General features: G+C 38.2%; 1 protein-coding gene across 2 annotated transcripts in view; it reads left to right on the top strand.

Annotated features, from left to right (window-relative positions):
• Positions 1-18,284, top strand: part of YTHDC2 (YTH N6-methyladenosine RNA binding protein C2) — a 46,600-nt gene extending 28,316 nt beyond the window's left edge. The window contains exons 20-31 of one of the 2 annotated variants that reach the window (XM_083355895.1): positions 75-347; positions 1,430-1,556; positions 2,401-2,606; positions 3,598-3,793; positions 7,551-7,660; positions 8,644-8,936; positions 9,866-9,928; positions 10,821-10,998; positions 13,103-13,306; positions 14,695-14,877; positions 15,156-15,258; positions 17,036-18,284. In XM_083355895.1, coding sequence (XP_083212021.1) covers positions 75-347; positions 1,430-1,556; positions 2,401-2,606; positions 3,598-3,793; positions 7,551-7,660; positions 8,644-8,936; positions 9,866-9,928; positions 10,821-10,998; positions 13,103-13,306; positions 14,695-14,877; positions 15,156-15,236 — 1,914 coding nt within the window. In that variant the 3' untranslated portion in view covers positions 15,237-15,258; positions 17,036-18,284. Of the gene's footprint in view, positions 1-74; positions 348-1,429; positions 1,557-2,400; positions 2,607-3,597; positions 3,794-7,550; positions 7,661-8,643; positions 8,937-9,099; positions 9,824-9,865; positions 9,929-10,820; positions 10,999-13,102; positions 13,307-14,694; positions 14,878-15,155; positions 15,259-17,035 lie in introns of those variants that run through there. The other variant, XM_083355896.1, reaches the window with a different exon arrangement.
• Positions 18,285-22,684: the final 4,400 nt, after the last annotated feature.

Raw genomic sequence — 22,684 nt, 5'->3', positions numbered from 1 at the left:
TTTCATTATGGCCCAGAAAATTTTTTAGATTATGCATGTCTGTCTATAACATTGCTTATAATTTGTTTTAATAGACCATAGATGCTATGGACACCTGGGAAGATTTAACAGAACTTGGCTATCATCTGGCTGACTTACCTGTAGAGCCCCATCTTGGGAAAATGGTGCTTTGCGCTGTGGTTCTGAAGTGCTTGGATCCTATTTTGACAATTGCTTGCACACTTGCGTATCGGGATCCTTTTGTGCTACCCACACAGGCTTCTCAAAAACGTGCAGCCATGCTGTGTAGAAAACGATTTACTGCGGGAACATTTAGTGACCATATGGCTCTTCTTCGGGCTTTCCAGGTATTAATATGTTTATTTACTAAAAGGACATTTAAAAAATCATGTTCGATTATATGAAACAATGAGCTATTTTAGCTAGATCAAATTGTTTTGAAAAGTTACCTCAGGAATAATATAATTAGGGCAGAGCTCTTGAAAATCTAATTTATATTGTTGTTAGTTCCTGTCTCCTTTTTGCTGCTGCCAGTTAGCCTCTGCTTTCCATCTGCTATTTGTTTCCTTTTTTCATTGTTGCCAGCTGGCAAAAGACGATAGCGTTATGTTGATTCTGTATGTATTTTCTGCTTTTTCTTTATCGCTTTCAAGACTTCCATTTTTAACCTGTGTTAAAAGTGAGAACCTCAGCAGCTTGCAGTTCTGGCTCCCGTAATTCTGTAATATGGTTAAATTGATTGCTGAAACTTTTAAAATTTCCTTAAAACCTGATAAAAATTATGCATCTTATTTTCTAAATTTTAAAAACACACATTAGTTGAAATAATAATGGAAAAACAGTTCTAAAGATTATGCTGTGGACGACATCTCTTGTGTATAAAAAAGCATTGTATAGAGCTGTCCTTTGGTTTCTTTGGTGCGTGCAAGAAAAGTTAATGGAGGGCTCAAGGTGATTGTTTGATTTGAAAAGTATTCAAGAGCAGTGAAGAGTGCTTCATTGCTGTGTGGGAAATTTTTTCTGTCAGTTTTATTTTCCAAATATTCCCAGTGGCTGTAGGAACGCTACGGACGTTTGGTGATCTCTCTGTCTCTCACCTGTTATGACCTTCCTGCCCTTTAGGGGACACAATTTTGGAAGACTTCTGCAAGTCCTAAGCAATTGCCTCAGAGACAGTGCAATGGTTTTTGCCTTTTGAATTGTGGATGCATTAATCTAATCTGTACAAAGAGCCTGTAGAGCCAATGTAGATAGATATTAGTTGTCTTTGATTGTAAGTTTGAGAGATGGGAAGACATACATTAATTTTTGGTAATCTGGAAAGGGATTAGGTTTGGAAAGGCCACTGAAGATGTATTACATATGTGTCTGTCTCTGTCTGTCTGTCTTATCTGTTGTTCTAAGCATTTTAAACCAACATGTTTGATAGGCATGGCAGAAAGCACGCAGTGATGGCTGGGAAAGAGCTTTTTGTGAGAAGAACTTCCTTTCTCAGGCAACCATGGAAATTATCATAGGAATGAGAACACAGTTGCTTGGGCAGCTGAGAGCCTCAGGTACAAATATATCTATTCATAATAATCATAAATAATAAAGAAAACCATCTCTTGGTTCCGTATGTAGAAAGCTACAACTTTCCTTACTGCGTTTGATTTGCTATGTTTGAAAGAATAAGCTGCTGTAATTTATTCAAGCCATACACTATTTTCCTAATACAAAAAGTAAAGGGACATCAGTAGTTATATGTAGATTAATAGTCACATGGAAAATAGTAAAAATGTAGTTCTTTAAAAAAATCTATATGTTAGAATTTATAAAGTTGAATCATTATTGTATCTAGAATAGTATAAATTATTAATTGATGCTATTTTGCCTATGATTCGTTCTTTTTCTAATTTCAGTTAAATATTAAAATAGGGAAACGTGTTTGCATGTTGGAATGAATTCCATTTTTGTGTAATTTTCTGAACATCTGTTAGAAAGAAACTTTCAGAGGTTGCTTTTGTTCATTGTTTTAAGGAACAATATTTCCACACTGCACTTTCAGAATTTATAGCTAATTCATAAGTATCTCTGATTGGATTAGGAACACCATTGTATAACTGCTAATGGTGAAAAAGTGTCTTACAGAAGGTTCAGAATTACATAAATTTATATATCTGTCTGGCGTTGACAATCTGTATGATATTAAAATACAAAAAGACAAGTATAAATCAGCCAAATAAAGTGGAGAGCAAATCCCCTAATATCTGTTTTTCAGTAGAATTCATCCATGCTAAATGTACAGTTAATATATCTTAAAAACGAAGTGAGAGTTAAGAAATTATCCAGGCTGACAGTTAAGTACAAGAAATAGAGTTGTTTTTTAAATAATTAACTAGTGATTTCTTTCTTTCTCAGGTTTTGTTAGAGCCAGAGGTGGTGGTGATATAAGGGATGTGAACACAAACTCAGAAAATTGGGCTGTAGTTAAAGGAGCCTTAGTAGCTGGAATGTATCCAAATATTGTTCATGTTGATAGAGAGAATGTAATTTTGACTGGGCCCAAAGAGAAAAAAGTCCGTTTTCATCCTACATCTGTTCTTAGCCAACCCCAGTATAAAAAGGTGAGATAAAAGTATTAGGGTTGCAGTTTTGGCCCGTGGAAAGAAAGAATTGCGATAGCCTTCAAAGCACTTACTGTGGGCCTTCTAAAGTGTGCCCTTAGTTTAACACTTGGCTCATGAATCTTTTTCAAGTGCCTTGCATACCTTCCTATTCAGGTTTGGAGGAAAAAGCAACTCTTCCTCAAATGTTTGGGATAGCTTTTCCTATGAGGATTTCTTGCATAATTTACTAGGCTTTCAAACTTTTAACTAAATATGAAATGAAAATTAATTTCCTAACTGAACAACTTAGAGGGAGATTATATAGTTCAACTTTTGATTAATTTCTGTTTAGAGGACAAGTGAAAAGGTAAAGTCTTTCTAAAATAGAGTGTGATTTCATAGACACATCCATGAATTTTCTTAGCAGCAGTACATACATTGTTTGCCAAGTGGTCTTCTGGGACCTCTTTCACCTTTCCCATCCAGCCTAGAGCTTTTGTTTTTCTTGAAAGTCTCCCACCTAAGAATTAAGCAGGTCTGAATCTGCTTAGCTGATGGAAGATTAAATAAAAACATATCATATCAGGGTTACAAATTACATGAATAAACTCTATGTGTATCATCTTTTATACTTGGCAAATATATGTGAAATAGTATTGTATTTCTCCACACATGCATATACACAGAGATATATTTAAGATTTTTTATGAGCCATAGATTTGTTAAATTTGACATTTAACATAATTTTTTGCTATAAGATATTCAGGTCTAGAATACTAATAAATAGATTGTTTGGTTTTCAGCAAACTAAGAGTGACTTATATGGAGCTATTGAAATCTCCTGCCTAAAGTTTTAACAAAACTCTACAACTGCTTATGTTAATAATCTGAGAACATTAAGTGATCCCAATTCTTTTCTTGTTAATTCATGCAACATAGCTTAAAGTTAATATTTTTGAATTGCCTCATTTATTGTGCTGAACAAACCATTTTGCTGAACTGCTAACAGATTCCTCCTGCAAATGGCCAAGTAGCAGCTATTCAGGCACTTCCCACAGACTGGCTTATATATGATGAAATGACGAGAGCCCACCGAATAGCCAATATCAGGTGCTGCTCAGTTGTGACTCCAGTCACAGTGGCCCTCTTCTGTGGATCAGCTAGGTTGCCAAGTAATGCTTTACAGGAACCTTCTTCCTTCCGAGGTAGGGTATTCATATTCCTGTAACTTATATTTTTAAAAATCCTTGAAAGTTGATGTTTATTTATTTATTTATTTATTTATTTATTTATTTATTTATTTATTTAGTTACATTTATATACCGCCCTATTCCCTGAGGACTCAGGGCGGTTTACAGGGAATTAAAAAATCCACCATACAAAAGTTAAAAAACCAAATTAAAAAATATTAAATTGACCCTGTATACTTAAAACCCCAATTAAAAATTTCTCCTCAGCCTGGGCCTGAGAGCTCAAAGAGCCAGGTCTTCAGGCCCCGGCGGAATGATTGGAGGTCGGGGGCAGTCCTCAGCTCCACCGGCAGCTGGTTCCAGAGGGCAGGCGCTCCCACTGAGAAGGCCCTATCCCTGGGTGTCACCCGCCGGCAATCTCTCACCGGCGGCACCCTGAGCAGACCCTCCCTGTGGGAGCGCACTGGGCGAAGGGCGTTTGATGCCGGCAGCAGGTGTTCCCTCAAATAGCCCGGACCCAGGCCATGTAGGGCTTTATAGGTAATAACCAGCACCTTGAATTTCACCCGGAGGGCAACCGGAAGCCAATGCAGCTCGCGGAGTAGAGGTGTTACATGGGAGTATCGGGAGACCCCCATTACAACTCGCGCGGCCGCATTCTGCACCAGTTGAAGCCTCCGAGTGGTCTTCAAGGGCAGCCCCATGTAGAGAGCGTTACAGTAGTCCAAACGGGAGGTCACAAGCGCATGAGTAACTGTGCGTAGGGCGTCTCGGTCCAGATAGGGACGCAACTGGCGCACCAGGCGAACCTGTGCAAAAGCCCCCCTGGTCACCGCTCCTATGTGGTCTTCAAAATTGAGCCGTGAGTCCAGGAGGACGCCCAGGTTGCGAGCCCTATCAACGGGGGGTAACACCTCACCCCCCATCGTTAGAGGTGGAATAAGTTGGTTAACCCGAGATGCCGATATGCACAGCCACTCAGTCTTGGCGGGATTGAGACGAAGCCTGTTTCTCCCCATCCAGACCTGAACTGCCTCCAGGCACCGGGACATCACGGAGAGGGCATCGCTGGGTTGATTCGGGGTGGAAAGAAAAAGTTGGGTATCATCAGCGTACTGGTGATACCCCACCCCGAAACCACGAATGATCTCGCCCAGCGGCTTCATATAGATGTTGAACAGGAGAGGCGAGAGGACCGACCCCTGAGGAACTCCACAAATGAGAGACCTCGGGGCGGATCTCTGCCCTCCTGTCAACACCGACTGCGAGCGGCCCTGGAGGTAGAACGGTGCCTCCCACTCCCAACCCCCTGAGACGCCGCAGCAGGATACCATGGTCGATGGTATCGAAAGCCGCAGAGAGATCTAATAGGACCAGGACAGAGGAGCAACCCCTGTCCCTGGCCCTCCAGAGATCATTCACCAGCGCGACCAATGCCGTCTCTGTGCTGTGTCCGGGCCTGAAGCCCGATTGGTACGGGTCCAGATAATCAGTTTCCTCCAGGAACAGAGGGAGCTGATGCGCCACCACACTCTCAACAACCTTCGCCAGAAAGCGAAGGTTGGAGACTGGACGATAGTTGTTTAAAACAGCCGGGTCAAAAGCAGGCTTCTTGAGAAGGGGCCTCACCACCGCCTCCTTCAAGGCGGCAGGGAAGACACCCCCTTCAAAGAAGCAGTTATTACTGCATGGAACCAGCCTCGTGTTCCCTCCCGAGCCGCATAAGCTAGCCAGGAGGGGCACGGATCCAACAAACAGGTGGTGGTGCTCAGTCTCCCCATGATCCTGTCCACATCATCAGGGGAAACAGGGTCGAACTCAGTCCAGATAACGTGCTCAAGACCGCCTGATTCCTCCACATCAGACTCTGCCCAGTCAGAGTCCAGACCGGTCCGGATCCGAGCGATTTTGTCCGCCAGATGATGACTAAACTCCTCGGCTCGTCCCTGCAAGGGATCCTCTCTCACCTCCTGGTTAAGGAGGGAGCGAGTCACCCTAAACAGGGCGGCCGGGCGATTATCTGCGGACGCGATAAGGGCGGCAAAGTAGTTAGACTTCGCCGGCCTTATTGCCGCAAGATAAGACCTTATAAAGGTTCTTAACTGCAATCGGTCAGATTCGGATCGGCTGGATCTCCAACCGCTCTCTAGACCTCGTCTCCGACGCTTCATCTCCCGGAGCTCCACAGAGAACCATGGGGCCCAGCGGGATCTGCGCCGGGTCAGAGGTCGCATGGGTACAACGCAGTCAAGTGCCCTGGTGGCAGCCGTTTCCCAGGCCTCCACCAGAGCATCGACTGGGCTGTGGGTAAGGGTGATAGGTATAGGCCCAAGCGCCCTCTGGAACCGATCTGGGTCCATTAGGCGCCTGGGGCGGAACCACCTGGACGGTTCCGCCGCCCAGCGGCGGGGGGTGGCATGACGGAAAACCAGCCTCAGGAGGTGGTGATCTGACCATGACAGAGGGGTGATGGACGGGGAACCCCCTCCCAGATCGTCCAACCACTGTCCAGACAGGAACACCAGGTCGAGAGTATGATCCCCCTCATGAGTCGGGCCCTCAATAACCTGGGTCAGGCCCATGGCTGTCATGGAAGCCATGAACTCCCGAGCTAACTCCGACGACCCTCCCAGTGATGGCAGGTTGAAGTCACCCAGGACTATAAGCCTGGGGAACTCCACCGCCAACCCTGAGAGGGCGTCGAGCAGCTCAGGCAGGGCTGTTGTTTAAACTACTGGATCAAAATATCAACATATATAAGGGGTTATTTTTGTTCCATATATTATATAATATAAATCTAAACATGATTTTTAAAGGGTTGGATGAAAGAAAAATGGATGGTCAGCAATTGATGATGGGGTGGGGAGAATAGTGCAGGAGCTGGTGGGATGGGAAGCAGGCCCAAAGCCTGCAGGGGACCCAATGGAACAAGATTGGGGGGAGGGGGGGAGATAGGCTGGAAATGGCTACAGCGTCCCTGTAGTTGGTCATAGGGACGAATCAGTCTGAATTTTGTGCATGTGACTGAGGGGGCAGTGCAGCAGCTGTAACTTCAAAACTGAGTTGTAAGTAGCTGTTGGGGGGAGTTGTCATAATTTTGAATGATTGCTAAGCAACTGGATGTTAATACAGGACTACTTGTAGTGTGAACTATACTGTATTATTATTGATTAGGAAATAATGTCAGAATAAAATCAAGATATATAATTACTAGATATATTGAATAGTCTTGCACATGTTTGGTCTAATTCATGGCAAGTTGAGTTTATTGTGTTTGAAAAATTTGGTCTGCATACATGAAAGATCATTGTGTGAACAATCTTAATTTAATATTTATTTATCTGTGGGTGTGTACATGCATATATAATTAGATTTCATTTCAAATCATACAAAATATGATTGCAAGTATAATATTTCTATATTATTGAACTAACTTATTGTTAATAACAGTTATACAGCTCTAAATTTCCAGTACTTTTAGTATATTCTTTAAAAAATGTGTTAAGTCTCTATATAATATATCATAATTGTTGTAATTAAGTAAACTAATTTTCAAAGTAAATGAATTTGATTATATATACCTATTGCATAATATACGGATTCCAGAAATGTTTTCTGTTTCCATGAAAAACAATGGTTCATTCTTTGTATTTTAGAGAAATTGAACATTTACTTTAGGGAGTTCTTAGCACAGATTAATCATTAAAATCTCAAACTATGTAAATACTATTTACAAATGACTAATACATAGGATCTCTGTTTTCTAATATAGTTGATGGTGTCCCTAACGATAGCAGTGATAGTGAAATGGAGGATCGAACAACTGCAAACTTGGCTGCTTTAAAATTAGATGAGTGGCTCAATTTCAAATTAGATCCAGAGGTAACTGCTAAAAAACACATTTAATACACAGGTTTTTTCCCTAAAATAAATATTTGCTTAAAGGCTTGTAAGATGAGGATTCCAAATGTAGATCCATGAAAGAAAGAAAAAAAAATCTGTACCGCTATATTTCAGTAAATTCATGGAACTAAGTATTGTAGTATCTTGCATTTATCTGTGTCTGGAATTCAGTTGCTGAAAAAAAATGAAGTAGTGCAATTTTGGAAATAAAAAATAGAAAAATTTGAGAAGATATGAAAGGTTTGAGGATTTGTTAAAAAAAAGGATGATGTAGAGAACATACATATAAATATCTTTTTCCAGCACAAATATGAATTCCATAAAATTGGTTATCAGTAGGTTCAAATAATTCATAATAATTCATAATGACCATGACATTTTCTTGCCACACAATGTGGCAATGGCCATTGGCATACAAAGAGAATAGGTTAAAAGAGTAGGTTAAATCTTGAAAGAGATTATCAATCAAGAGTTGCTTGCTCTGAGTGGAATTCCTACCCTTCGTCAGTATAATCCTGAATACCAATTCTTATTAGACAGTAAAAGTTCAATGTTGATGGTGTTAATATAAGGTTTCTTTTCTTTCTCTCTTATTTTGGTTGTGTACAAAAATTAAAATTCAGACCACTCACAGTTATCTTCTAGCTGTCCATTCAAGATCAAGAAAGTTCAGTTTACTTTCAGGTCATTTGCATTGTCCCTATATTTGAGGATGTTCAAGATTGGCTGTAGGTTTGCAAATGTTCATGTTCATATATGTACATGAAAAAAAATTCAGCATAAATATCTATTTTGTGGCATAAAGAAATGTTGTATAGATCTTGTATTTTGTCATTCAGTTCAGTTAATAGTATTGGAGCTCTAAAAAATTCAGTTTATACAGTTATTTGAATCTGAATTGTCATGTTTCAAAAAAGCCTCAAAGATATGTGTGTTAAAATAAAACTTGTTTTTTTAAACAGGCTGCTAGCCTCCTCTTGCAGTTAAGACAAAAATGGCATAGTTTATTTCTGCGACGCATGAGAGCTCCTTCAAAGCCATGGTCTCAAGTTGATGAAGCAACAATACGAGCAATCATTGCTGTATTGAGCACTGAAGAACAGTCTGCAGGTCTGCAGCAGCCTTCAGGAATTGGGCAAAGACCAAGACCTATGTCATCTGAAGAACTTCCCTTAGCCTCTTCTTGGAGATCAAACACCAGTCGAAAAAGCTCAGGAGAATCAGAGTTTGCAGATGATGCTTTTAACTCAGAAAGGTTAATAACTCCAATTTTACTCATGGGGAAACCCATTCTTTTTTAAAGAGTCCAATAACAAATGGAGAAATAGTTTTCAGTTTTTTCTTTTAGCAGTGGCAGGACTACTGAAGCAACTTGCCATTCAGCTAGGTGGGTCACCTCATATTATCTGTTATTTCAGGAAGATGTATACTTGGTACATCTTGGTACTACATCTTGGTACTACTTAACCTTTGTCATTTGTGGAAGTGAATTAAGGCATCTGTTGCTGTTTACTCTTCTGAAAAAAATGGATACTCCTGCAGTTGAATGAGATAGAGAGATAGACAGACAGACAGACAGACGGACGGATGATGGACAGACATTTCACTACTACCTGTATCTGTTTCTTTTGTTGCTTTGTTTTCATTAATTAAAATATTGACAACCTGCTAAAGTGCAGTTTAGTTTTCTTAGGACCATATCAAAATTATTTTCCTAACAGTTTAAAAACATGCTATATTATAGGGGAAGATTCTGCTAGTTCTTTGTTTGTGGAAAGTCAATATGTAAATAGATATATTTGCATACAGGAATATATAAAAGACCTCTCACAATATATTTTTTCCTGTGAGTCCTGCTTAAAAACTGAATAAGTGTCATTTGTGTTAAAACAGGCATCTTCTCAACAAATATAAAGGTAGTTTGGTGTCATTTGAACATCGTATTCAAGCCATAGAATTTAACCATTTTGAAAGGAGTAGCATATTTGGGGGAGTCCCTGCCATGCTTTTGTAGTTACTGTTGTTTTTAATCCCTGCTTCCATATCTTGTTTTATGCTTTTAACCTTCAATTGTGTATTTAGATATTGTAAGCTACCCAAAATGTTTTTGGAGTGGGCAGTCATAATGATGGCAATCATGATAATACCAGAAATTTACTTAGATCTTTACCTTTTCTCTTTCAGAAATACTCCCAAAGCAACTTTAAGCTATGATATAAACAAAGAGCAGAACAATACAATATTAAGGTAATGTTTCTCTTATAACACTTCTTTTACAATTTTCATTTACAGTAGCATCAGTATTGCTATTTTTCCAGAAAATTTAAGGTGACTTTGCAGGAAGTCCAAGGATACCTTTAGGATATCTCAGACTATGGGCTCTGAGGATATTTGTTGTTGTTAGCTGTGAAGTCGTGTTTGACCCATCGCGACCCCATGGACAATGTTCCTCCAGGCCTTCCTGTCCTCTACCATCTTCTGGAGTTTATTTAAGCTCACGCCTACTGCTTCAGTGACTCTATCCAGCCACCTCATTCTCTGTCGTCCCCTTCTTCTATTGCCCTCAATCTTTCCCAGCATTAGGCTCTTCTCCAGTGAGTCCTTCCTTCTCATTAGGTGGCCAAAGTATTTGAGCTTCAACTTCAGGATCTGGCCTTCTAAAGAGCAGTCAGGGTTGATCTCCTCTAGGACTGACCGGTTTGATCGCTTTGCAGTCCAAGGGACTCGCAGGAGTCTTCTCCAGCACCATAGTTCAAAGGCCTCAATTCTTTGGCGCTCAGCCTTAGTAAGTACTATATCAATTTCTTCCCATTCCCAACTCTTAAGCCTAGCTTCATAATGACAGATCCCAGAAATACCTTGCAAACAGTAAAGTATTTCTATACCTCTGAGCTGTTTACCTAATGCCAGGTATGTTTATGCCACATAATTTATGCTATGTTACAATGAGCAGATTGTCTTGTATAGGTGCATATAAAATGTGTTTAGTTTGATGGACCTGAAAACAAGAGTTGAATCCCTTTAAATACAAGTGCATGTTACTGCAGGAATCCTTTTAAAAGAACATTAAAGCTGCAGTATCTGGTTAGAGCCACAGTTTATTTTTTATTAAATGCTGCATTCTGCTTTTCATTTACAGAGTCTTAATGAAATCTACATCTCCAGCATTTCACCAACCACCAAAATACAAAGAAAGAGGTGTTGTGCACTCCAAACGAAGCACGGATGACAGGGCAGACCAAACATCTGTGAAATCTACAGATAGTATCAGTTATCCCAGTCCCTGTGCCAGTCCTTCTCCTCCATCTTCTGGGAAGGTATAGTAGTTTTAAATCCTATTAAAAAATAATGCAAACTGAAGAACATTGGCTAACATTAAAAAAACAAACTAAAATAAGTCTACAGCTATGATTAAAAGTTTGTGAACTCTTTTGAATTTCCATATTTCTGCATAAGTATGACTTAATACATGATACATTGTCTATACAAGTCCTAAAACAATATAAAGAGATCCCAATAACATGAGTGAAACACATACAGTATACATTCATTTATTTATTGGGGAAAATGATCCAAATGTACATATTTCTGGGTAGCAAATGTGAACCTTTGTTTTTAGTAATGTGTATCCCCTTGGGCAATTAAACAGAAGAATTTTAGCCCATTCTTCCTTACACAACTGTTTCAACTCAGGAATGTAATTTTCCTCAATGAATGAATGAACAAGCATGATGTTTTTAATTCATTTCTTTCACTGGGTTTTCTTTATCTAGTTTTAGATCATTTTATGCAGAAATATTGAAAATCCAAAATGATTCACAAACTTTTAAGCACTACTGTATGTTATTGTGAATATACTGTGATTTTCAACATTTTATGTTGACATTCCAGCAAGTACTTTATCAAGAAACCTAAGTCATAATATTTACAAGTTTATGAGGCTTTCTATTATCTTTTTATAATACTAGTAGTTAAAAAAGTAGCAGTGAAGAAAGGCTTTAACTCTGTTTATAGGAGACTCACAGAACTCCGTTAGCCTACTTGTGAGCAGTTTGAGCTGAAATTTGTCTGTGTTTTGAAGTACTCCAAGACACTGGACTGTACCACTTTGCCAGAAAAACAACTTAATTCTTTTTTGCTTGAGTGACAAAAAAAAGAAGGAAAAAAGGATGATACTGGAAGAAAGCAGTGGGAGTGAAGAGGAGTTATTCCATCAACGTCAAGGGATGGGGTATTGCTTTCATTTCAGCTTTGGAGAAGCTAGATAATCCTGGTCACATCAAAGCACAACTAGACCTATACATACCACCTCTTTTCCCTGTCTGTTCAAGTGCTAGCCTGCTCTAGCATGGAGAAAATTGTTTGCCAAGGTGGCTGGCCACTACCATCTTCAGTTGCTGGGAAAGCAACAAATTTCAGGGAGGCATTAGCTCAAAAGTTTTTCAAACTTGGCAACTTGAAGCGTGCTGGTTGTAGAATTTGGTGGGGTTGAAGTCTACACATCTTAAAGTTGACAAGTTTGAAAACATGGACTTAGCTGAAGGAACAGTAGTGTGTATAAAGGAGGCAAATTGGATGGAGGAGTAAAAAACGAGGATTGGAAGAGCTGTGGAGTGCAAGCAGAAAGGCGGCACTAGATTTGGGAAATGCAGTCAACCAGGGACTCTGTAGACTTGCCTTATATCCTGCCTCCATTTCACTGATGGAATATGAGCATTGTGTTATAAAGCATGTGAAATGTGAGTGCTGACAATATTTTATGATAATTAATTACTGATATTTTTAAATTATTTTATGCAATGTACCTATCTTCATTTTGCCACCATTAAATAAAACTACACCCTCCTACTAAAACTATTATATAGGTATAAAACATTCAAGAAAACCAATGTGTTAGCAAGTATTAGACTAAAATGAAATGCTTAGTGAAGTGGAATAGTGACTTATTTGTATAATCCATTCCATATTTCTTGCTATTGTGATCTTTGCATTTTCCCAAGAGGCAAAATATTAATTTGCTCAGGAATTAAGAACAGTCTTCCAATCTCATTTATTTATGAAAGCTTGGCTATAGTTTGGCTGTAAAATGTTTAAAACTAATAAGATTACCGTAAATAAAACCTATTTCCAGATCTACATACTACTTTGGAAAGGTTAATGATGAGCCATAACAGAAACACCAACATTTATTGATTTTATGCTGCAATTAATACTGAAGTTCCAAAGTCACCAGTTAAATGACAGTGTGATTGCTACATTTGATTTTGTACTTAATTTTCAGCATATAACATTCATACAGTATTCTCATTCTTTTGATTGCCAGCTCTTGAATTACATAGTGCAAAAATTGCTGAGTTCTTAAGGTTTTTTACAGAACTTAATTATATATCCCAAGCGCTATAAAATAAAACTTTTTTGCAGGGTTCCAAGTCTCCTTCTCCGAGACCAAATATGTCAATTCGGTACTTTATTATGAAAAGCAGCAATTTAAGGAATCTTGAGATTTCACAACAGAAGGGAATTTGGTCTACAACTCCAAGTAATGAGAGAAAATTGAATCGTGCTTTTTGGGAAAGTAGTGTTGTTTACTTGGTATTTTCTGTTCAGGGATCAGGACATTTTCAGGTAAGAACTCTCCAAACTGACAAATTGACTGTTGACAGTTCACTACATATTACTGACATGTAAACTTTTGTCAAGTAATTGACTTGTTAATTTAATTTTACTATTACTTCAATACTTTCAGAAAAAGTGCCTTTGTGATATACAGATACTTCTCACTTAAAGATAGCAATTGGGACTGGAATTTCCATCTCTAAGCAACATAGTTGTAAAATGCAATGTCATGGGACTGTGCCATTTAGCAACAGAAATTCTCGTACTCCCGGATGCTGTCATTAAGTGAATCACCATAGATCAGTAAAAGCAAGGATGTCATGTAGTTGCTATTTGCTAACTTTGGCTGGCTTCCACATTGATTTTGTTTTCAGGGAGCCAGCAAAGAAAATTGCAGATGGCAATTGTGTGACCCATGGGATGCTGTGATGGCCATAAGCATAAAGAGTGGTTGCAACTAACACTTGTTCAGTGGCTTCTTAAGTTCAAATGGTCCTTGAACAAATGGTTATTAAACAAGGAGCACCTGTACTCCTGTACTCCCTGCAGATGTAAAGTAACATTGTAGAGCCATGGTGGTGCAGTGGTTAGAATGGAGCATTGCAGGCTAACTGCCCACAGCCAGGAGTTTGAGTCTCACTGGCTCATGGTTGACTCAGCCTTCCATCCTTCTGAGGTCGGTAAAATGAAGCAATATGCTGACTTGGTAAGCTGCTTAGAGAGGGCTGTAAAGCGCTTTGATGCGGTATATAAGTCTACTTGCTACTGCTATTTTATATCACGTGCAGTAAGATTTTCATATAAAAATTGATTCAGACATAAGGTTTCTCTTCACACACGCACACACACACACACACGTGAACATTCTTATTTCATTTTTATAAATGTTTGAATTAAATAATCTTAATAAAATTAAAAATATTGTTCATCACTTGTATAGCATTGTGTTAAACATGGGTGTTTAACTTCATTTTATAGGAATAAGCCTGTTTTGGGGAGAGGGGGTTACTTTTCCAAACAAATGCTTGCATATAAGGATGAAGGCAGAGAACCATGATTTGGTTAAATGGTGTGTAATGTCAAGGCAAAGCAATCCTAGGATATTGCCTGGATTAGGCTACTAAACCTTCACTCCTGGGGCTTCCAACAAGCAAAGTAAATGAGGGAAGCCAGATTTGTTTAATAAATATGGTGATTCATTTAATGACCAGGGCAAAAAAGATTGTAAAATTGGGCACAACTGTCTTAACCGCATTACTTAGTGACAGAAGTTCCAGTCCTAATTGTGATTGTAAGTCAAGGATTATCTATGATTTAGAAGAGATTGTTTTAACACAGAGCTGAAAATTAATACCTAAATTTTACTTAGATTTTTAATCTTGCTAAAATTTCCACAGGGCTTTGCTCGAATGTCTTCTGAGATAGGCCGTGAGAAAAGTCAGGACTGGGGTTCGACTGGTTTAGGGGGAGTGTTCAAGGTGGAATGGATCCGGAAGGAAAGTCTTCCTTTTCAGTTTGCTCATCATCTGCTTAACCCTTGGAATGACAATAAGAAAGTACAGATAAGCCGAGATGGCCAGGTATACTATTTTTACACAATAAAATAAGATCTTCTTGCTTCTTTTAGTCTTTATTGTCAAGAATGTTTTGATACAGGTAGGTTTTTTAAAGTGATAAATGGAAGTATTTTGCACTTCTGGAAATATTTCTGGAAAAAAGCTATTGTTTTTATTATTATTAAAATGATACAGAATCTCATTGCCTCAATTCTGCTTACTTTTATAAAGTGGTTTGCTTTTTATAAGCCAGAATTTAAATTTTAGCAATCTCAAAGCCTTTTTTTCCTCCTCCCATTTAGGAACTGGAACCTCAGATTGGTGAACAGTTATTACAACTATGGGACCGTATTCCTCTAGGGGAGAGAAACACAGCAGACTAAAAATAAAAGAGCAGATTTTGAGGTAGGAGCTAGTCCCAGGTTGCTATTACAAATGAATGTGTTGAGATTTTCTTCCTTTACTGATCTGTGTATTCACAGACATTTAGATGAAAGTGTGACTTGGGAAAAAGTAGCTGCCATCAACACATAGTTAATGTAATGTTAGATGGCCTATACATGGCACTATACTTAAAGCCAGAAGTGGGACAAGCAGAGCATATCCTTTCTGTATCACAGTAATAACAGCAGAAGGAAAAAAGACTAAGGTGGGAATATATCTGTGAGATATTGCAACACTTACTTAAACCTCAAGACACTCTTCTAGAACACACTTTAATTTTGTACTGAGGATTCGTAGCTGGCTGACCGGCCGTACTCAGCATGTAGTCCTCAATGGAACTGCATCTACATGGGAGGGAAGTGAGTAGTGGGATGCCCTAGGGCTCTGTTCTGGCCCCAGTGCTCTTCATCAATGATTTGGATGAGGGGATACATGGGGAACTCATCAAATTTGCAGATGAAACCAAGCTGGCAGGAATAGCCAACACTCCACAAGATAGGCTTAAGATACAGAAGGATCTTGACAGACTTGAACATTGTGCACTATCTTAACAAAATGAAATTCAATGGTGAAAAAAGCAAGGTTCTACATTTAGGCAAGAAAAACCAAATGCACAGGTATAGTTTAGGACAGGGGTAGGCAACCTCGGCATAGCTGACTCAGGAATTCTGGGAGTTGAAGTCCATGAGTCATAAAAGAGCTGAGGTTGCCTACCTCTGGTTTAGGAGATACCTTGCTCAAGAGTAGTAATTGTGAGAGGGATCTTGGAGTCCTAGTGGACAATCACTTAAATATGAGCCAGCAGTGTGCTGCAGTTGCCAAAAAAAGCCAACAACGCTAGACTGCATGAACAGAGGGATAGAATCAAGGTCACGTGAAGTGCTTTGGTAAGGCCACACTTGGAATACTGCATCCAGTTTTGGTCACCACGATGTAAAAAAGATGTCGAGACTCTAGAAAGAGTACAGAGAAGAGCAACAAAGATGATTAGGGGACTGGAGGCTAAAACTTACAAGGAACGGTTGCTGGAATTGGTTTAATGAAGAGAAGGACTAGTGGGGACATGATAGCAGTGTTCCAATATCTCAGGGGTTGCCACAAAGAAGAGCACCTGAAGGCAAGACAAGAAGCAATGGATGGAAACTAACCAAGGAGAGAAGCAACAACCTGCCTCCAGAGGCTGTGAATGCTCCAACACTGGAAGCCTTTAAGCAGAGATTGGACAGCCATTTTTCTGAAATGGTATAGGGTTTCCTGCCTGAGCAGGGGACTAGATGACCTCCAAGGTCCCTTCCAACTACTACTACTACTACTATTACTACTACTACTACTACTATTATTATTATTATTATTATTATTATTATTATTATTATTTGCACAGTCAGCCAGATGTTCAGACTGGATTTGACATTTTTGTCTACTTATCGAGTCCTTACCAAGGACCTGGGATAGGCAGATGTGGATGTTTGATGGTATTATAGATATCGTCGCAGGATGGAAGCAGTTCCTAGTAAGGCCGCCTTTTGAAATTGACTAATGGCGAATTTGTCAATGCCAATGGTAGTCAAGTGGTGCTCCCGTTGTTTTGGGATTACACCCAAGGCGATGATGATGATGATGATGATGATGATTATCTTTGTAAAACAACTGAGGAAATGTCAGGATCATTTACCAGAAGGCAGATGTTTTGGTTATTGCAAAAGTAATAGTTAAATTTTAATTTCATCCTTCTCCACAGTTGCATCTCATGTGAAAGCAAACTAAAATCATCAGTGCTCATACAGAAAAGAAATGCCGTAAAGAATAAGATTGAAGGAAACCAGGTGCATTTTTCAAGCACAAACTGAACTAACGGGGCTGCTGTTAACTTCCACTAAGAAATTTGTTCTTCACCTTGGAAGTTCTACTGTTTGCACTTCGAATCAGACAGAAGCTCCTGGTGAACTATGAATAATGTTGTAATTATATTTAATATATCTTTGGAGAAATAGATATGTCTACAGTGCATAAGCTTTCAATAAGATCTTGTTCAGAAATGCTCAAGGGGAAAATAAACAGCATGGAAAGTTAAAGGTCTGAAATAATTGTATTGTTGGAGTAAATATACAAAAGAGTTCTTCTCTATTTAAACTTGAATCAAACGATTTAGAACTATGTATCTTAAAGGGTCCTTTAAGTTGGTTTTCGGGTGTTTAGTTTACATTCTGTCTAGTATGAACTCACAAAAAAAGTGTTGGGTATTTTTGTACATTTTCGTAGCAGTTGGACCAGAAAGAATTTCTTCAGTATCGAAGAAAAGGACACTTGAAAAAACCATGTGGTGTTAACCATGTAATAGCCTCAAGTACTTTTTTGCCCCCTCTTTCTTTCCTTTTAAAACTTTTCTTTTGTGTACTTCTAATTTTTCTTTCTTTCTGTGCTTCTTACAATTTTTATTTACTTAATACCTTACTCCTTACTAATTCTTTATCTGATTTACTGCATTTTACTTTTAGAGTGGTATTGGTCACTATAACCTATAGTTTCTTTATCTACTGTTTTGAGAACTAGTGGGTCAAGTTGAACAAGTGGAAAGGAAAAATGGCACGCTAAAAAGAGATGATACCTGTGTACTTCTAAGCAGTGTTTGAATAAAGAGCCATTTAATTATTTGTCATGCTGTAATCTAATAATGAAAAAAGAATGATAATTCTTATCCAAAACCACTACGTGGAAGAAGAAATTATAATGGAAGGCTTTCATCATCAGCAGACTAGTACAGTAGAGCTTTAGCCAAGATTCTGGATTTGTTGCTTTTTCATTCACATGTTCCTTTTGTATATGTATTTATCTGTACTGTGATTATTTGTAATTTGTACACATTCATTTAGTATTCTCTTGTTAATGAATTATAAATCATTATAACTATTGTAAATTGTGAATCAATATCTTAAGAAGTTTTAAGTTGGAAATAAGATGTCTTAGAATAAATTGTTTTGTTTTAGTTATGTAGTTTGGAGTAATTTGTAATATTGCCAAAAAAATTATCAAAGGGTATATTGACCTAGAAATCTCTCTTGTTGATTGTTAAACTACATTCAAAATATCTCTCTCTCTCTCTCACACACACACACATACAACCTGTGATCATCTTGACCACGTGTGTCAAACTCGACCGTGTCATGTGACGTATTGCAATGTTTTTTGCTTTTGCGGAGCCGGGGTGGGTGTGGCCTGCACGTGATGCATCCAGCTTGCGGGCCAATAGTTTGACACCCCTGATCTTGACTTAAGTGCATTGCAGTCAACAGTAATGAGTCGATATTGGCAACTGTCAGTCTTTCAAGGTAGTTCAGGTCAAGAAGTAGAAATCACTAGGTTTCATAAGTGCTATTTTGTTGTAGTGTATAACAACAATCCTGAAAGCCAATATCTCATTCTATACTAAACAAAAACAAAGTGGTTGAGACTTTTTTCCTCACACTTCCTTTAGTCTCTGGACTCTTATGACTTCTTGTCCAAGTCTCTTGGTTCACTCATACCTTCCCTAAGGACAGCTCTAAATTTCTTTAAAGAAATTTAAATTTCCTCAATTTCCTCTTGCATGTGAATCATAACATTTTCATAGATTATATCACATTTTCCCCTGGAAAGTGCTACCTTTCTGGTTTGGTTCAGTTTCACCTTGCCTTCCAATAGGGTGGCAGCAAAATCCACAAAAGATAAGCAGGCCATCTCACCTTTGATGCAAGGAGGATTTGTTGATGTGTCCTATATCTTTCTCTTGTTGATTGACAAACCAAAAGTGATCTAGTAATGAAACATATTCTATATTCTCCACAAATGTAAAATGATTCTTCCCTTTTAAAGGTAAATTATTGAGGTAAATAGTCCTCCTTTTACTGTAAGTAAATGCAGGAATAGCATTGAACCATAAGTATAGTTTCATGCCTCAGAACATATTGTGTAGAGGAAAATAGAAAATTCAGTAAGCTGAATTTCCAATTATTAAGAAATACGAAGGCAGAAATGGAAACAAATTACATGCAGTATTTGAATCTGATTATCATCTGCATTGATTGAACAGGGTTCATACCTATGAAGGACTAAAATCAGTTCATTAGAATGACCAATTACATTTCTATTCACTGCAAGATCTCACTGAATTAATTCGTCTATTTGGCCTAGATAAAGTATTTTTATTCTGTACAGCAGGAAACAGATTATTTTTAAATTGAAGATCATAATTTAGGATTGGCCAAGATTGTCTTCCAATTCTTTTGTGTGGAAAGTGCTATTTAAATTGGTCAAGCTGTTAGAAATTATGGCAAGGAGAGGCTACTGACCTTAGCAATCATGATTACTTCCCATAACCTAAAGCCATACTGTATCTGTTATGATGTATTAGAAAATTCACATGAAAACATTCTGTCAGGTTGAATTCAGTCAGTCCTGCAAACACTGGGATCAAACACTGTTGTATAAAAGATAGAAGTGCAATTTGTGCTCATAACCACTAAATGGCACATTGAAACAGTTCAGTCAAAGGATACTTCACCAGTTTTGATACAGAAAAAATTACGTTGGTCAGCTTAGAAACAATGTCTGTTACAAAAACGATTGTTTTCATATCAGTTTGCTTTTCAGAAAATATATTTGTAAGTAAAACATAAACTCAAGGAATTTGTTTAAATTGCAATGTTAAATCTGAGTTTTGTCTTGGGCAGTTGTGAAATGATCTATGATTCAGAGTTACTAATATCTGCCTGATCATTCCACAATTGGTATAAAGTTCTCTATTGGTATAATGTTCCCAGAGGAGGGACCTATTTTATTGATCTACCCCAGACATCTAATGGAACTGTTAGGTTTCCTGATAATATTTAGGGAATTTCCAAAGCTAACAGGTTTTAACTATTTACTGGAATGAGGGGACAATAACCTTGGATAAAATTGCACTTGAATGGCCCTTCCCAGGTTGCTGATACAAGATGGCTTCTTGGTTCTTTGACAAGCTCTGGAAATAAAACAAAGATATGTCTAGAGTGCCATTAATTAAAACAAGGATCAGATAGAGCACAGATAAGATAAAGTTTGAACCTGATTTGCATTTTGAATGTTCTCTCAAATTCACAGCTCCTATTTGAAGAAGATGTAGGAGTGTTCAAGGGAGACTTTGCACAATTTCATATTCCTTTCTGGAATAAGAGGCATTACTCATTGTCACTCCTATCTTACTGCTAAGCTTGTAAGCCGCCCTGAGTCTTCGGAGAAGGGCGGGATATAAATGGAATTTAAAAAAAAATCAGTTTTGATTAGACTGATGTACATGGAGTTGCCCTTGAAAAGCATTCAGAAGCTGCAGCTGGTTCAGAAGAGACCAGCTCAAGTAGTGGATAACTCAAGATGCACCCATGTAACATCTTTACTCTGAGAGGTGTCAGTTGGCTTCTGGTGTAATTCAAGGTGTTGGGTGCCATTTACACCATTGTTTGGTCTTATTTCCCTTCTGTCTATCACAGCTGCCTGACTGAATGTTCCAATAGGTGAGCTTACTACGTGTGCCTTTTCAGTCACTGGCTCCTCTAGAACAGCATCTCCCCCTCTCTCTGATGCATAATCAGCGCCTTCACTTCTGGTTCCCCGGAAGTTGATGAAAACTGAGTTGTTCCACCACCTCAAGGAGGCAGGACTCCTACAATGGTCTCTTGGTTGTGAGATTATTGTTAATGTTTTTATTCCTGACTTTCAATTGCATAGAAATACTTCTAGCTGTTTTTGAACTGACTATATAACTTTAATGCCAATTATGTATTTGAAAAGTGTATGCTATTTAAAAGTTGGCAGACTGGAGCAGCCTACAAGACACGTAAATAAATAAAATACAATTGTAATCTCTCTCTCATAAAGAGCAGCACAATTATGTTCTTAGGTTGCTCGAGAATAGCACCATTATGCTAGGTGGTGCTCTTGTATAAATGTTTGCCTTTAAAAAAAAAGAAAAGAAAAACAGCTGCTTTATTATGTTTTCACATTTATGATGATATGCTTCCTAGTACAGTGTCACTGAGCAGGATTTTTCAAAGTACGGGTTCCCCCCTGTCTTCCCATAGAAGGGACATAAGCAGCTTAGTTGTTTGGCGGTGGTTCTGACATTTTTAATTGCTTCAAGCTGACCTTGGACTACTTAACATTACTAAACTCATAAACTCATCCTCTACCCTGTTTCCTTTCCTCAGCATTAACTTACCTGTTCATTTAATAGATACTAAATTTATAGCTTGCTACTACTGAGGCACAGCAATTCATTGATATCTCTTCTGACGCTTCATTGAAAACAGTATGCTCAACAATGTATCTCAATGAATTTTGGGTCAAAATGAATACAAAGAATGAACTGAGAAGGCTACAAACATACTTATCCCATTAGAATATTTTATTTTTATTTGGATCACTGCTTTATTTGATATACAAATCATTGCATGGGGGTGTTTACATTCATTCACTTAATCATTTTAGGGATTCTTTTGTCACAACACTGCATGAAGTTGGTACCCTGCATGAAGTTAGAACCAACCAGAAAACTATCAAGAAATCTAAATAGAACAAATCAAGAGACTGGGTGAGTTGTATCTCTCAGAAATACTGTTGTCCACTGCATTACTAGTATTGTACTGCTGTAACAAATAATGCTAAAATGCTTTTATTTTTGAATTCTAACATTGTTCATATCCATGTTAAAAAATGCACCTACACATGCATGCTTGACTGTCTCTTAAAGGGCTCTTGGTATTATTTAGCCAATCTAAGTAATAGTGTTGATACAGACAAATATAGCAATAGATGTTTCATTCATCAAATATTAATAATTTATGCCAAAATAAGACATAATGGGCCAGAATGTTGGAAATGGGTGATTTTGTTAAGTATTGAAATCATTTAAATCCAGACAAACACAAACTTTTGCATCATAGTGGGGTTTTTTTGCGGGGGGGGGGGGATGTCATTTATTTTAGCACCTACCTGACCTTGTCTGGTTCAGAATCTAAGGAAGATGGAATCTTGTTAATAGTTGGATGGGATTCCTCCAGGAATAGAAGATTGATCAGCTAGACTGGGAAGCTAAAATACAGATTCCAGAAGAAGGCAAGGGCCTACTATTTCCTTTCTCCTATCAAGGCAACGACATGGATCTATTGTTAAAGACATTAGGAGTCAAAGTAAATTCAAAAGGGACCTTAGCTAAGGCTCAATTCTAAAAAAAAACCCAGGTCCTTATCACTAGAGCAGCTCAACTTGACAAATTCTGTTCAATCTCAGTACAGCTAAGGCAGCAGATAGTTTGAAAATCAAAAGCAGCCCCCCTATTTATCTCTGAAAAACTACAGTGCCAAAATTGAGTATTTTA

Source organism: Vipera ursinii (assembly GCF_947247035.1).
Source record: "Vipera ursinii genome assembly, chromosome: 2".
NCBI lineage: Eukaryota > Metazoa > Chordata > Lepidosauria > Squamata > Viperidae > Vipera > Vipera ursinii.
This window is presented reverse-complemented; position numbering and strand designations above follow the sequence as displayed.